The sequence below is a fragment of the Canis lupus genome, chromosome 2 (assembly GCF_003254725.2).
Source record: "Canis lupus dingo isolate Sandy chromosome 2, ASM325472v2, whole genome shotgun sequence".
Lineage (NCBI taxonomy): Eukaryota > Metazoa > Chordata > Mammalia > Carnivora > Canidae > Canis > Canis lupus.
Window position 1 is genome coordinate 82,531,201 of NC_064244.1, and position 16,236 is coordinate 82,547,436.

General features: G+C 41.7%; 1 protein-coding gene and 1 long non-coding RNA gene across 22 annotated transcripts in view; one reads left to right on the plus strand and one right to left on the minus strand.

The window, feature by feature from the left end:
- VPS13D (vacuolar protein sorting 13 homolog D) overlaps positions 1-16,236 on the minus strand; it is a 316,308-nt gene that overhangs the window by 78,150 nt on the left and 221,922 nt on the right. For 20 of the 21 annotated variants that reach the window (XM_049107151.1, XM_049107184.1, XM_049107181.1 and 17 more), the window contains 4 exons: positions 15,919-16,015; positions 13,760-13,908; positions 3,405-3,539; positions 2,147-2,314 (listed from right to left, as the gene is read on the minus strand). In XM_049107151.1, the coding sequence (XP_048963108.1) occupies positions 2,147-2,314; positions 3,405-3,539; positions 13,760-13,908; positions 15,919-16,015 (549 nt within the window). Of the gene's footprint in view, positions 1-2,146; positions 2,315-2,581; positions 2,847-3,404; positions 3,540-13,759; positions 13,909-15,918; positions 16,016-16,236 lie in introns of those variants that run through there. The other variant, XM_049107192.1, reaches the window with a different exon arrangement.
- On the plus strand, positions 2,230-4,139 carry LOC125754610 (uncharacterized). Its single transcript, XR_007409306.1, has 2 exons — positions 2,230-2,369; positions 3,379-4,139. It is a non-coding gene; the product is annotated as an uncharacterized LOC125754610 (long non-coding RNA).

Here is a 16,236-nt window from a genome sequence, read left to right on the forward strand (position 1 = left end):
CACCCAGGGTTCTTGGTATCCAAATAAATTTACACAGCAATTCCTCTGAGTAGCAGCCTGTGATGCCAACACTGATTAGTTTACTAAAGGCCAGAGAATTGCATGAAAAAGGACCCCAACCACATAGGGAGCAGGGTTCCCATTCAAGAGGCCTTGGGCCCTAGAAGGCAGTCCTCCTATGCAAATCCAAAGACAATAAAAAAGCCTGATATTCAATAAAATGCCTGATCAGGGCCACACAGGCCTTCATATTGATTTGGGGGTGATGACTGGGATAAGGAGTACTCGACCCCTTTCTGCAGAAGGTTCTCTTCTTGTGCGGGCGCTCGGGCTTCTAAAATTGTTTTCCAGGGGAAGCAGAAGAACCAAGGAACACATGCGACTTCCATAAATGAGGGAGAATAGAGCAAAGGCCAACCCTTTTCACCAGGATGGTACAGAGAAACTCTGGAGAGACCCGCAGAGGCCACAGGCAAGCTACCAACTTCTTCATTCTTGTCTAGCAGGTTAGTGACAGGGTTCCTAACAGCCAAACTGGCCCGGATGGAGTCCGATTCTCCCACTCTTTGTGCCTGACACCCTCCTCCTCTGTAGCCTGGAACACTGTGGCTTTCATGTCAGGGGCACTGATGGTTCCCTGGTGGCTAAAGTCTGAACATTTTACATGGATGCAAATGTAAGAGTCAGAGTGAGGACCCATTTCTCTTGTCCCGCCTCTATTTTTCAAAGTTTTCATAACGTGCTAGCTCATTTTATCCTTATAGTGAGCCTGTGAGGTAGGTGCATTTCTATCCAAGGTTGAGGAAGGTCTCTCAATAAATAGTAAGTGCATTTCTCCCTCAAAAACAAAGAAAGTAATTATAAGACCAAAGAGGTTTCCCTATGTTAATTAAAATTTCATCAAATTAAATAAAATCTCGCAGTTGGGGCATTTAGAACTGAATATCAAAGTGCATCTGTTTATGCCAAGTTGAGTAGCTAAAAGGACAGTGGGCAATGAGTGCAACTGCTAAAATGGTTCACGTCGTCGTGGGGGTGAAGGTCCCAGGTTGCATGAAGAATGATTCATGGCAGAAGTGTGCGTGCTCATTCAGGCTCTGAACCTGAGTCTGGTTCCCAACCGTGATTTAGAAAGTCTTTCCTGCTCCTCTGCTGTCTGTTTTGAACACAGGCCAAAGAGTATACTGTTTGACGTAACTACCGTACTGAAAACTGACCTGACTAAAGAACTATCACCTCTAGAAAAGAGTGTGGAAAACAGAAATAAATCCCCAGCTTTCACACCCCGTCACCAAGATCGCCATGCAATACAGAAGTGTTGCTCAACTCACTTTCTCACCTGCCCTTCAGACAGCCTCCCATGTGGCATCACTAACGGCTTCCCTATGCTAAAGCCAGCTTGACAGCCTCACAGACGGGGGGCACCTGTGATTTCATGGCCACACAGGCTCCAGCAGAAGGAAGCAGAGCACAGGTGCCTTCTCAAACCCTGTTCCTTCACAAGAAGGTCAACTGCGAGGAGGAAAGTCTGTGGAGCCAACAGGAAGGAGAGGGAAACAGAGGCAAAGAGTAACTCCCCTCCAACTACCTTTCCTTTCCCAGCTGCACGCATATAATCAGCTCCTGCCAGAAAAGAAATTGCAGAATAACAAGATGTCTACCAAACAAGAGGCCAATGAACAAAAAAGCCAACCAGACAGCAGGACACAGGAGAATGATACCACTGTCCTTCCTTCTGCTGCTCTAGAAGCCAGTTTTCAGGTCGGACTTTATCCTGCAAGTTGTGGGAAGTAACTGGTAGATTTCAGGTAGGAGAAGAGCACAATCAAATCCTAGGTTTATCAAAAGCGAGTTCACTCTGGTGGCATTGTGCAGGTGGCAGCGGAGCCCAGCGGGTTGGGGGTGGGACGAGCTAGTGCAGTGACCCAGGGAGGGGACAACCGGAACCCAGGAAAAGACAGTGGTGGTGGACCCGAGGAAGAAGAGATAACGCGGGGGGCTCAGTGGACCCAGTGCCAGGTCATCAGACGGGTGGGGAGGCAGGGCAGGTGGGCAAGGAAGCAAAGGCCACATGTGCAACTCCTCACAGCCTCACAGCTATGACTCCCGAGGTCAGTGACAATGGATCTCACTTTTCTTTCCTTACCTTGGCAGCAGAGTTTGATACGCCGTGTGTGACATTCCTGATGAGGCCCCCGACATTTCCATATTTTATCAGTCCAGTAACCCCTTCAGAAACATCGTTCAGAAGCCCCATGGGGTTGCCAAGAAAGTCCACTGATCCCAAGATCCGGGCTGCCTGGCTGAGGAGCTCCTGTCAAATGGAGCAGACAGAGGAGATGAGAACCAGCACCTGTTGATACCTACAGGTAGAATGTCCTGAGCAAAAAGTTCTCGTCCTCCATTCTCATCCACACCCACAACAACCTCTTCATTCGCATCCATTGCAAGCTCCTATCCTTCCATGAGCTCCACCCAAGGTCTCCCAATGCACGGACCCCAGAGATGACTTCCAGTACTCAGAAATACTCCTCAAAGCCATTTCGAAGAATAAACAAGAGCTATGCAACAGGAAATATCCTTTACAAATATTTATTAGTATATACATTACACTCTTCATTGTTCCTAAAATAGGGAAATCATCAGCAGGAGAGTTCTAGAAGGAAAATGAGGAAGGAGAGTGGAGTGATAGTTCCCCTCATTATCAGCAGAGGGGGCGGTGCATAGAGAGGGCACGTTCAGATCTACCAAGTAACCTTCCACTTTCTGCATCTCTCCACTGTCTGATTCCAGATTCCAGGGATCTCTATGTCACTCTCCAAACAGTTGAATGGAAATATCACCAACTAAGAAAGTCAAGGAAGGAAGCAAAGAAAGAAAAGAGGGAGATAGGAGGGAAAAAAGGAAGTGGGAAAAGAATATATAACTTTGACAGTTAATAAATTTGATACGATCTTGACCTATCTAATATCAAAGAGTCTGGATAATAAATACAAATTGGAAAATGTCCAACTTGATAAAAATTTGAAGTTCAACTCTAGGGCAGGATCTCAGAGGCTCCAAGAACACTGATATGGTTGCTGAAAGTAGACCCATGCCCAATAAATAGAGAAGTCACAGTATTTTGTGTTATTAAAGCATCAATTAAACTCTTAAGAGTTACGACTAATCTAGTGGGAGCCCCTCCTGAGACTAGTTCTCGGAGGGACAAGACAGCTCATAAATCAAAGACACCATTTCAGGACTTTCATGATGTAGATGGCTTCATGGGCTGTGACCTGACCCCTTACAGCAAACGTTTAACTGGGTTCTCAATAGTAATGTCTTAGTAACCAAAATTCCCAAACAACCAAAACAAACATTCTGCTTATGTTCCAGCCACTAAGTACTTCTCCAAAGCTCACCTCCTGGAAATGTTTGAGGATATCATTGATGATGAACTCCTTCGTCTCATAAGGATGTACCCGAGTGAACGGATCCAGATTAATCACAGCGTCCTCAAACCGAATCAGTGGAAATCCCAAGGTACTCTTTAGGGCCTAGTTAGGGAGGAAAGGAAATGACATATGTAAGCCATCTGATGGCCTTCCAGGGTGCGGTAACTTTGGATTCCATGAAAGCTACAAGTTACATTAACTTTCCTATGAGAGTCAAGATTTTGATATTTATAAATAAGGATTTTTCCTGTAACTATGAAAGTAAAATATTCACACAAAATATCTATGTAAGTCACCCAAGGTAACATAGATCCATAGAAATAAACACTATCAGCTTCACCGCATAATTCTTTCCGGTCTATTCTGTATACATGTTGTGCTTTACTTTTTTTGACTGAAGTTACCACACATATAGAAAGGTGTGCTAGGGCAGCCCCAGTGGCTCAGCGGTTTAGCACTGCCTTCAGCCCAGGGCGTGATCCTGGAGACCCAGGATCGAGTCCCAAGTTGGGCTTCCTGCATGGGGCCTGCTTCTCCCTCTGCTTGTGTCTCTGCCTCTCTCTCTGTGTGTCTCTCATGAATAAATAAATAAATCTTTAAATAATAAATAAATAAATAAATAAATAAATAAATAAATAAATAAGATCTTTTAAAAAAAAGAGTCTCTCTGTTCTTTCCTCTAAAAAAAAAAAAAAAAGAGAGAGAGAGAAAGAAAAGAAAAGAAAAAGAAAGGTGTGCTAACCAAACGTAGAGCTCAATGGTTTTTTCCCCAAAGTGAACACAACCACCATGTAACCATCACCTGGGAGACAGAGAGTAAATGATTACTCCCATCTAGGAAGCACTCCCTTTCCCAACCGTGGCCTCCCAGATACTTCTCCCTCCTCCCTAGGGTAACCACTATCCTGACCTCTACTACCTGCTTTGAATGCTCTATAAAGGAAACCATCAGTGCGTACTCTGGGTGTTACATATAGCTGCAGTTGCTTAATTTTCATTTTTAGTTCCAATATATGAATAAAACACACTTTATTAGGCCATGTTGTTATTGAACAATCATGCTGTTTCAAGTTTTGTGCTATTATGAATAATGCTGCTAAAAACATTCACAGACATGTCTTTGGGGGCCCATTTGTACACACTTTTCTTGAATATATACCTGGGAGTGGAGCTGCTGTGTCACAAAGACTGTACACATTCATTCCTCGTATACACAGTACTGCCCAACAGTCATTCTCAGCAGCTGAACTGGTTTATGCTCTCTCTGGCAGTCTATGAAATTTCCTGTTGTTCTACCTCCTCAACACTCGGTATAGACAGCCTTTTATTTATTTATTTTTAAAGATTTTATTTATTTATTCATGAGAGACACACACACACACACACAGAGAGAGAGGCAGAGGGAGAAGTAGGCTCCCTGCAAGGAGCCCAATGTGGGACTCGATCCCAGGTCTCCAGGATCACACCCTGGGCTGCAGGCGGCGCTAAACCGCTGTGCCACTAGGGCTGCCCTAGACAGCCTTTTAAAAGACAAATATTCTGATGGATGTATAATGGTATCTCAGTGTGGTTTTAATTTCCATTTTCCCGGTGAAGCATGAGATGAGGCACCTTTTCACACTCAGACTGGCCATTTGGATATCCGTTTTTGTGAAGTGTCTACTCAAGTCTTTTGCTCATTTTTGTAGTGGGTTGTCGAATTTTTTCTTATTGCTCTGTAGGTATAGGTGTTTTTCTTACCCATTTTCTATATAAGTCCTCTGGTGAACAGATGTACTACAATTGATTGCAATTATCTTTTCCCATTCTGTGATTTATTACTCTTTAAATAGTGTGTTTTGATGATCAGAATTCTGTTTTAATGAAATCCAACTTACCAATCTTTTCCTTTAGGAAAAGAGCTTTCTGTTTCCTGGTTAAATTATTATCTACACCAAGGTCAGAAAGGTACACCCTGTGCTTACTAAAAATTTTTTTATTGTTTTACTTTTCACATTTAAATCTATAATCTATGTGGATTTGATTTTTTTTATATGCTGTGAAGCAGAAATAAAGATCCATTTTTTTTTCCCAGATGGGTATCTAATTACCTAAGCAATGTTCACTAAAATGATCACCCTCTCCCCTACTGCAGTGTGGTATAAACTTTGTCATAAGTTGAGTAACTGAGTTTATGTGTCTGTTTCTGGATCCCCCCCCCCTTTTTTTTTTAAAGATTTTATTTGTTTATTCAGAAAGACACAGAGAGAGAAGCAGAGACTCGGGCAGAAGGAGAAACAGGCTCCCTGCGGGGAGTCTGATTCAGGACTCGATCCCAGGACCCCAGAATCACGACCTGAGCCAAAGGCAGATGCTCAACCACTGAGCCACCCAGGCATCCCTGGATTCCCTTTTGTGTTTCATTTTGTCCTGTCTTCTACCAATACCACACTGTCTTAATTACTGTAGTTTTGTAATGAGTTTTGAAATCTAATAGTATAAGCTCTCCAACCTTGTTCTTTTCTCCCCGCCCCAGGATTACCCTGGTTATTCTTTGCACTTTTCATTTTCAAATAAATTTTAGAACCAGCTTGTCAATCTGCCACAAAAAGTTGTTGGAATTTTCATCAAGACTGCACTGAATCTATAGACTAATTTGAAGAGAAATGCCAACTTCACAGTATTAAATCTTTCAACTTATCAATGTGGTATGTCCCCTTATCTATTTAGTTCTCTTTTCTCTTAATGTTACATTGTTTTTCATGCAAAGGTCTTATATACACCTTTGTTGGATTTATTCCTAGGTATCTGTAGTAGATTAAAAATGGCCATATCTTCTTTACATCTTGTACCATTAGTAGAGACTATTTCATCTGTGCTGACCTTGTAATTTGCTTCAACCAAGAAAATGCGTGGAAGTAACACTGTGTGACTGCTGAGCCTAGGCCTCAGGAGCCTTGGAGCTCATGTTCTGCCCTTTTTGCCACCTCCAGCATGTGAAGAAGCTGAGAGTCCATGTGCAAGGAGGTTCTTTTGACAGCCAACACCTAACACTTGACATGTGAGTATGGTCATCATGTACCAGTCAATCTCAGTCGACTGCCAGATGAATAACCACAGGTGAGTCCAGCAGAAGCAGCATTCAACAGAGTCCAGCCTATATCGCTGACCCATAGAACTGTGAACAAATAAAGTGACTGTTCTGAACCACTAGGTTTTAGAGTAGTTTGTCACACAGCAATAGATAAAAATATTACATTTGATGTTTTCTTAACTCTTTTGTAAACCAGATCCTGCAAATTTCCTTTTTCTCCATAATTGTTGCTGACATGTAGAAATACAATTGATTTTTGTACACTATGTCCAGTGACCTTTGTAAATTTACTTATTCATTCAGATAATAATTTATCTGTGCATTCTTTTAGATTTTTCTAACTACATATTCATGTTCTCTGTAAAGAAAGTTTTCATTTTCCTGTCCAGTTCTTATACAATTTATTTCTTTTATTTCTTCTGTAATTTTTCCAGCCTTATTTCACTGACTAGGATCTCCAGCATGACAGTGAACAGAAGTGATAATGGATACCTTCCCTGCTTTCAATATATCACCACTGAGTATGTTTGCTATAGCTTTTTTATAGATATACTTTATCAGGTTAAGGCAGTTCCCTTCTATTATTTACTTGCTGAGTTATCATAAATAGATGCTGAATTTTCTCAAAAGGCTTTAGTGCAACTGTTGAGATAACCATATTTTTTCTTCTTTTCATTTTATTGATGTGGTAAATTACATAATTTATTTGAAAATACTTATATTTGCATTCCTGGAATCCATTTTAATTATATTTTCCTTCTTCTACATTGCTGTATTTAATTTGTTAATATTTTGTTTAGATTTTTTACTTCTATGTTCATGAAAAAATTCTGGTCTATAAATTTCCCTTATTTGGTTATTTTCAAAATATAAATTATAGGGCAGCCCGGGTGGCTCAGTGGTTTAGCGCCACCTTCAGCCCAGGGCCTGATCCTGGAGACCCGGGATCGAGTCCCACATCGGGCTCCCTGCATGGAGCCTGCTTCTCCCTCTGCCTGTGTCTCTGCCTCTCTGTGTGTGTGTCTCTCATGAATAAATAAATAAAATCTTTTACACACACACACACACATATACACACACGCGTGTACATACATACATATATATAAATTATAGTTTTCTGGTAAACTTCTTGAGCACACTTACATTTATTCTTTAAAATTCTGTGTTTGATAATGCCAACTTTTGGTTATCTGTGGGTCTGCTTCTAGTGTTTGTTTTTAATCTTGGTCTCCTCTCTTGGTAGGCCCTGTAATTTGTGACTGAATATAGCATTTTCTATGAAAACTTTTAGATACTATGGATGAGTCTTTAGTTTCTAGCAGGCAGTAAAAGAGGTTTCATCCAATCAGGATTTGGGCTTTCTCAAGGCTGGATTTCAGTCTTTGTGACTCCTGGTCTATTTTAGTCTTTATAAGGCCTCATATAGTATCAGTGGTCCATTCCTCCACTTTTAACTACCCAGCACCAGAAAACTGCTAGAAGGTCTACTTTGTTTTCCTGCCTCTTGACTGCCACTTTCATCTTGGCCTCTCTCAGACTAGGTTACCTAGAAATTGGCACCTGCCTCAAAATATACAGCAGCTCAGACTACTAGGGGCTCTTTCCTGTCTGTCCTTTCTCTGTAAGATATTAGCCCCTCTTTCGATTACCAGCTCTCTTAGTAGCTAATGTTTGCTATGCCAGCCCCATGAGACTGCCAAGAGCCTTACTCAGACTCTCTGCCTTTGGCAGCTGCCTTCTGCTTAACTTCTCTGCATTTCTCCACATGCCACTTATAGATTAAGATTATCTCAAGAATAAAAGCAAAGCAAATGTTGGGCTCACTTTATTGAGTTTCCTTCCTCACATAAATCTTGGACCCTCAAGTCCTAGATGTCCTGGTAGATTTCCAGCACTTTCAAATAGACCTTTGGGGGTTTTCTTCTATCAAGCCTTTCTTGCAATTCTCAGCTAGTCTGGCTCCACTATAAACCAATTAACAATTTCTGGATATGGTCTATTTTCCAATTATATTTTGTTTAATAAGATTGATCTCTTAAGGATTTTAGACAGCACGCAAAATACTCTTCTTCTTTGAATGTGAAAATACTTTTTCATGCTAATGTTAGTAAATCTTTGATCCGCATGGAATCTCTCCTTAGGATATAAGTAACAAATCTAATTTTGTATTTTTCCAATTGGCTATGTAGTTGGTCTAACAGCACTAACTAAAACATCTATACACTCCCCAGTGAATCAAAATGTCTTTATAGTAAAACCTCCTGCGCAACTTCATGCACTTTCTATTTTCTCCCTTATTTTTTCATCTTTTAGCATGCATTTTCAGAGGCTGCCTTAAATTCTTTTTTGGGAGCATCTTTTATTGGAATGAGATTGTTATAACTGAAGAAAATATAGATGGGATGTTTTAAAACCAGAGAATGGGGAAACTTTTTTGGGAACTCAAATACAGATTCAAACAGGCAAAGGACTGGTAAATTTGATGACATAAAAATAGAAGGCTTTCGTGTGGTTCATACATACATCAAAAGTAAAAAGCCAATTGAAAAGCTGAAGAAAGAAACTTTGCAACTCATATCAAAGACCAACCGTATATAAAGAGCTTCTAAAATTACAGGTGGTAAAAGATCAATAATATGATTTTTAAAACGGGCAAGGGGATATGACCAGACGGTGTGGTTCACAGAGGAAAAAATGACCCCTAAACAGATGGGTCAGGAGAAGTAGAGGAAAAGAAAGCTGTGAAGACAAAGAAACAAACAGAAGAATAAGGGGAGAACCAGAAAGGAATGGGGAGTCAGCAACACCGAATATGGCAGAGGACCCTACAGAAAAAAGGCCCTGGATCCGGGCCCTTGGGGGGTCACTAGTAACCTCCCACTAAAGAATGTGAGATTAAGAGTATTCTTAGGTTAATTCAGCCTAACACAGTAATTCAGCCCAACACTCTCACTTTGAAAATAAAGAAAACCAGAGAAATGTTAAGTGGATGACCTACACTCATGCAGTTAGTTACTGGGAAGTTTTAGGCTCGAAAGTGCTCATTTTCACTACAGTACCCACCCATCAGGTGGGAAGTGTGAAGACCAGGATGGAGGATGATACTATTCCCCTAAAAAACCTTCTGCTATTCATTCATGCATGCTGCACCCATCCACGTGGCGGTGACAGGAGAAACTGAGGTGAGGCCTGGTCGGCTGAACTCCTTTGCTTCGAGCCATACAGTAAACAGCCGGGAGAGGTACTGACATCAGCTGAGCAGTTTGTTTTGCCAGCACAACTCTGAGTATTACTTTCTTCTCAGAGGAGAGGAAATGAGATCCAAACAAAGGCTTAAGGCAAAAGGTTTTTTAGCCCAGCTTCCTCATTGCAACCAAATACCGAAGAAAAGGAACCGTACACAGTAGCAAAGACTCGGAAGCCTCTACCAAGTTGTCAAAGCCCTCACGAGAGACACTCTCCCCTTTCTGAATGGCTAATGTACTTCCGAGGAGATACTCCGGTCCTTTGGTAAAAATGATCTCCACCTCGTCCTTTACTGCTTGTGGGCCTCCCACAGTTGCCAAGAGTGGAGATTCAGCCTTTGGGGGTGAATCACTCTGCCACCTTCAGGTTGTTCTGGTCAGTCCAAGTAGACCAGATGAGAGGGAAAGAGCTATAAGCAGGACTTTTTTCCTGTAGTAACTAAATGACTAATCAAATACAGTAGTATACAAAGTTGATGCTTATTTATTCAAGTGGCAGACAGCTTCCTGTTATACAGATTCTAGAGACAGCAATCTGTGCTCAGGAGTTCCTAATAAAACTAGGAAACTGTCTAGTCCTACCTCTACCAGATGAAAACTGCTGAAGTTTTCCAGAAACTTTAGAGAGCTGAAAGAAGAAATACCTGTCCATATGCCATAAGGTCTCAGATCACAAGCCAGTCCCTGGGCCACGTCCTTTCCTTTCTTAGTTTATCCTGCACTAAACAGAACTGTCTGGAATTCATTCTTTAAAGGTTTATTTATGGTACATAGAGACTGTTTATGTGAAGCAGGGTATTTGCCCATTTCCCTCCTGGGACAGTGTTTAAAACTACAGGGATATTTCCCTCTCTGGCACTTTCTGAAATACAATTAACAATACTGGATCTTTTTTCCTTTTAACAAATCTGGTTTTTATTTAGGGAGGGGAGGAAAAAAGTAAAGGGTCTGAAGTTTCCCAACAAATTATTTCAAGCCTTTGAGAAGACAGTTTTAGGCTTTTTAAATAGTGTCTTTGTTTGAAATTCCCCCTCACCCCCACCCTCTTGCTCTCTGACCATTAAAATGTGGGTTTTCTTCCAAACTAGATTGCTCAATTAAAGCCCTTCTTTTGTAATACCCCAATGCTCTAAATGGGAAAAGGACTGCTGTAGGCCACCTCGTGAAACCTTTTAAAGGCTCCTGGCTTCTTTTGATCTTTCAAAAAAACCCCAAAGTACATATAAGCTACCTGGCGTTTTTCGATCTTACCCTGCTAGTCTCTAACATGCGCGCCTGGGAGAATAATGGAGAGAAGGGGGGCAGGGAGGAATGTCTCTGCATTTGTGAAATGGAACTATTATCTCCCCCTTCTCCCATCACAGAGGAAGGAATCCAATCGAGATAGCAGATGGGAAACTGCTCTGAGTCCTTCTGAACAGACACTATATCTGGCAATAATGTACCCTCAGTGTAAACCTGAAGAGACTTCCCTCTGAGACTTCTGACAGCCTCACTTCTGGCCTGCAGTCAAGAGAATCAAGATAATTATTCCTTCAATACCAAAGACATGGTTACCTTTTAGTCAGACTCTTGCGATTCCTGCTCTGGGATAGCACTCCATTCCCTAAGCACATACTTTTAGCCATTACATATTCATCTCAAAGAGCATATTGCTCTTCCTAAGAGCTACTAATAAAGGGATATTACTCTGTTAGGAAACTCTTTGAATAAATGACATTATTTTATGAGCCCCAGACTCCACTAGGAGAACTCGAGACACGGTGAAATGGTGACTTCCACAAGCTTAGAATTTAACTCTGAAGTCCCAATTCCCAGCACCCTGCCTGAAACATTAATGTGCCCCATTCGGGGTACCCCCCGCCCCACGCCTCAAGACACGGCTGTTCCACTGGATTTCTTTAACGATCATTTGAAAATGTCTTCAAAATGTTCCTTCGGTACAATGCCAAGTGAAACATTCGACTTAACGGATTCCCAGTTTATTGTTCGCAGAGCGTACATGCAAGCATCGGTACCATATAACTGGGGTCTGGAGCTACTTCAACTGTAGGAAATCATATTGCATTTGTCAGTCTGGGGGAAAGTTTTCTGCTGGGAGCAATTTGAAAGGAATAGTTAGGTGTCTGTGTTTCTAAGTAAGATGATTTAAAAAACAAGAAGTCCTTAACTCTCAGGAAATGCTTAACATTGGTTTGTTGGGTGAGTGCCAAGTGTTCTGGGGGAATATATACTTTATCAAACAAACCCATTCCAAGGGGTCACATAAGTCAAGTGGATACTTGTGGATATTAGCAAGATAGTGGTTTTCCCATGGTTTTCCCCCCACTCCCATGCTAATTATAAGTATCTTTAGTCTCCTGGGAAACATGAAATTAAAGCCAATCAAGCAGACAGGAGAGTCTGTTGGAAAGGGCACACGGCGCTGTTCTCAAGACGGTTGCAAAGCAATTCCTGCTCCTCTGGTCCCTACTGGCACTCCCGATTGCTCATCCCCAGCTTGCCATCAAAATGAAGCAGTCGCTCTTGCTCCATCCCAATCTAGTATGATCTAGTGTTCACCAGACTACTGTCTCATTACCTACAGGTCTATTTTAGAAGTTGTGAGTTGGCAAACCACGCGCCACAGGAGGCCTGCACATGTGTTTTGTTAGACCCAAAACGTTTTTAAAGAAAACAACTCAAACTGGTGGCCAACGTTTCAAAACCAGTAGATTCCACATAAAAGTCCAGATTTCCGGCTTCACTTGAAAAATCTGAAGATCCAGCAACACTGGGTTCATGTTACCCTGTGAGACAGCAACTGGCGGGACCTGAGCTGAAGCTGCCCCTTCAGGTGAAGTGAGCAAAGCCGACATGCAACGGTCCCCACAGTACTGCTTCACTTGCTACATTGCTAGCATAATCCCGGTAGGCATCTGAATTTATATGACTCCACACTTATTATTTTTTTTCAGGTCTGTAGCTATCCCTGTTCAGAAGAGAGGCCATCATGCAGCATCTGAAAGGAGGCAGGGTGAGTCAGTGGACACGTCCTGGGCTGGTGGTTAGTAGGGGGATGAATGCCTTGACAACCATCTTCAAGGTCAACAAAGGAAAAGAACTGGAAGCAATAGGTCTGAGCTGCAGCGAGGCAGATTTAGACTCAGTCTAAGAAAAGACTTTCGAACAACCACCTGGGGCCTCTTCCTGCTCCCATCATGGCCTATCTACACAGGCTTGAGTTAAAGAATGCTTTGAACGCCAACAGGCTTGTTCACTGAGCAAGGGGATCACTGAGGACTCTTACAGCTCTAAAATTCTCTGATGCCTTATCTTCTAGGGGGTAGATAATATACGGTATAGTATAGCACAGTCACATAGGCTTGCATTTGAATCCCAGCCCCATCCCTTCATTAAAATAGATCTTATTACAGCAAATGAAGACAGAATTCAGGCTGTATCTGCCAAGTGAGGACCAGGATGATCTGCAGGCACGTCACATTCTGATCATGGTGGTATGTGAGGTCACACCTCAGTGGTACGTGGCCAGTATGTTCCTTGAAGATGGCTGACATTTCTAGTGTCAACCATTCACAAAGAGATAGATACTGATGAGGAGAGAACTAAGAGGGCAGGCAGGTCTTGGGCACAAAAGGAAGGTATTATCTTGGTTGTAGCTTTTCTCCTGAATCTGGTAGTGGCCCTAGGAAAGTAGGCTCTTACCTCACTGAGCTAATAAGTCAAGAGCTAAGAAGATGGCAGATGAGTTTTATGTGATTCTGTTTACTCTCATTACTCCTCAATCTTTAGCAGTCTTACTTAAATGTTTTCTAAAAAGTACGTATACATATACGCGTGTATACGCGTGTATATATGGTATGTATATGTCAAACCTTCAAGAAGGGAAACCTATAAAAATGTCTGCTATAAACAATGATCCTGGACAGAAAACGCAAATAGTAAACACACTTATTCTCTTACAGGGAAAGTCATTTAAATAACTTATCCAGATATCAGCTTACCTTAAGATCCAATGGTAGCTTGTTGGAAGTGAACACACTCAGCTTGATCTGGGGAATGCTGATTTTGAGATTTTCAAAGTAGTATCGAATTGGTGTTCCACCTTGCTCAACTGTCTTTTCATGGAGGTTTTCATCATACTTTTCCACCTCTAGTACAAGAGTAAAATTGTGAATTTAAAAAAAAAAGAAAGTCTCCTGAAGTCTCACGATTCAAATGCTAACATTGAAAAAAAATTCATAGAAAATGTACACATCTCTCTAAGTTTAGTTTTTCAGGATTTGGTGATACGTACAGTATCCTGATGCCATTTCTTTGCAAAAGAGATCTGTTTCATGTTGCTTATCAAAAAGTACAACAGCCTAATCTTTTGATTTGTGACTCTCTGCCATCTGGCAGATCTCATCTTTGGAAAAAATCATGCAGGTGGGGAAGCCAGAGGTCATGGGTGTGTTTGCTGGCTATGAGTTTTCTAAAACCCTGCTGTTACGCTTGTCATTAATGACCCAGATTATCTGAATTTATTTCATAAGATGATATCCAAATATCATCCATTGGAGTAGAGTTTAACTGAATCATAATGAACATGACCAATTAAATAACGCATCTGAGTGAAACAGAATGCCTTTAAAAAGAAACAGGCTGTAGGCTATAAAGCACTGACGTCATGACAATAAGCACCCTCTTTCCCAAATGGTGGGCATTTGGGAAAGCAGCAGAGTCAAGGCAGATTTTTTTTTACTTCTCGTAAGTGAAAAGGAGTACTACGAGCTGGCACATGGCAATGTGCTCTTTCACTTGCTCCTGTGCCCACACCCTCTGGTCAGCCATTTTCACTTGGCTTTATGTGCCTTCGAAATAAAACCAAGGAGACTGTACAGGTCTGCCTAACAAACAAACCAATGTATACTATAAGCTATTATGGTTCTATTTATAGAAAACAAGGGACTAGGTTTTAGAAAATGTCACTGCCACAGAGACCTGCCTATCTGTATTCAGGGAACGGAAACGGCCAGAGAAAGTGGAGGAGATGCTCCAGGAAAAGACAGGCCAGGAGCTTACAAACATCTAAATCAACTATACAATGCTTGGTAAGAAATTTATTTAGAGCAACTTACAAGAAAAGCACATCCAGTAAAATTTAAAGTATAACTTCCCAGGAAGGTGCCAAAAGAGACTGGCTACCCGGCAGGCAGACCCTCAACTGGCTGTCTGAATACAAATAAACACCAGTGTTCCAACCCAAAGTGGAAAACACAGTCTTAAGCAGACAGGATCTTGCTCTTGATTCCAAGTACACTTAACATTTAAATTCTATGTCTGAGTTAAAGAGCAAAATTATTTTTCTTGCATGGTGTGTAAGTATATACATATGCACACATGTCCCCCAGTGATTTTTTTTTCTCTAGCCCATGTGGGCATATAAATGTACAAGTCCATATTACCATGTCTTTAGGCTTAGTATGCAATTTAGTCTTCAAAAGACTAAGTATTACCGACTTCTTTCTAAGCTCTATATTCAATCTTACAAAGGCGATGAGGAGGAAACTAAAATACAGAAACAAAAGCTACATGATTTCTGTAGTGACTGTTGGAACATGGAGGGTTTCCAAGAGCTTCTCTCACTCCCCTCTCCAAAGAGTCAAGTAGCTAGGAAGCTTGGTAATGACACTGAGGCATACAGGCATGGATGTAAAAAGTTAAGAAGTTAAGGCTAGCCAATTTTTTGTCCTCGCATAAACCAAAGGAACGGCCGAAGGGATTTGATTCTTGCCCAGAGTCTGTTTACTAAACAAAGGTTAAGAAGCAAAGTGCTTTGCTAAATGACAAACATCATTTCTATTATCTTCAAACAGATGAGTCAAAAAAAATCCACAGCGAAGAGGAAAAGTATGCTGCTTCCCAAAGGCTTAACCCTGGGTACCCCAGGACAACTCCAAAAAGCTTCCTCCGTGTCCACATCAGCCATCAGCCCTCCTCCCCCATCAATAGACCGAACTTGGAAAAAGCCGCTGAGACACAGGCCTCAGCTTCTGAGCTCGAGCTCTGAGGTGGAAAGGGAGCTTGTCGGGCACTCAGAGGCTACCCATCTTCACAACCAAACTAAAAAATGCCATTCTTGGGTCAGTTCCCAGACACAAACTTAGAACATTTGACGTACCTGATTCTGCTTGATCATAGCCAAAAAAACTCAGCAGCTTGAGGAGCAGTTTCTCCTCAATTTGCACCGTGAATCTCTGAGCTGTGATCATCAGATGCTAGAGAGAAAGAAATTCTGATTAATAGTGTAAACACCAGAAGGAATTTTCATCTGTGCCATTAAGAAGGACACATCGCCAAATGATTTCTGGCTCATCTCTCTCTACATTGTCATCATTAGCCAAAAATTCCAGGAGAGGTTTAATACAGTTTGCCACCCTACTGTTTGGTTTCCAGGGCATCTGTATCTCCTTAGTCAGGATCGCGCTTGCAGATGGGC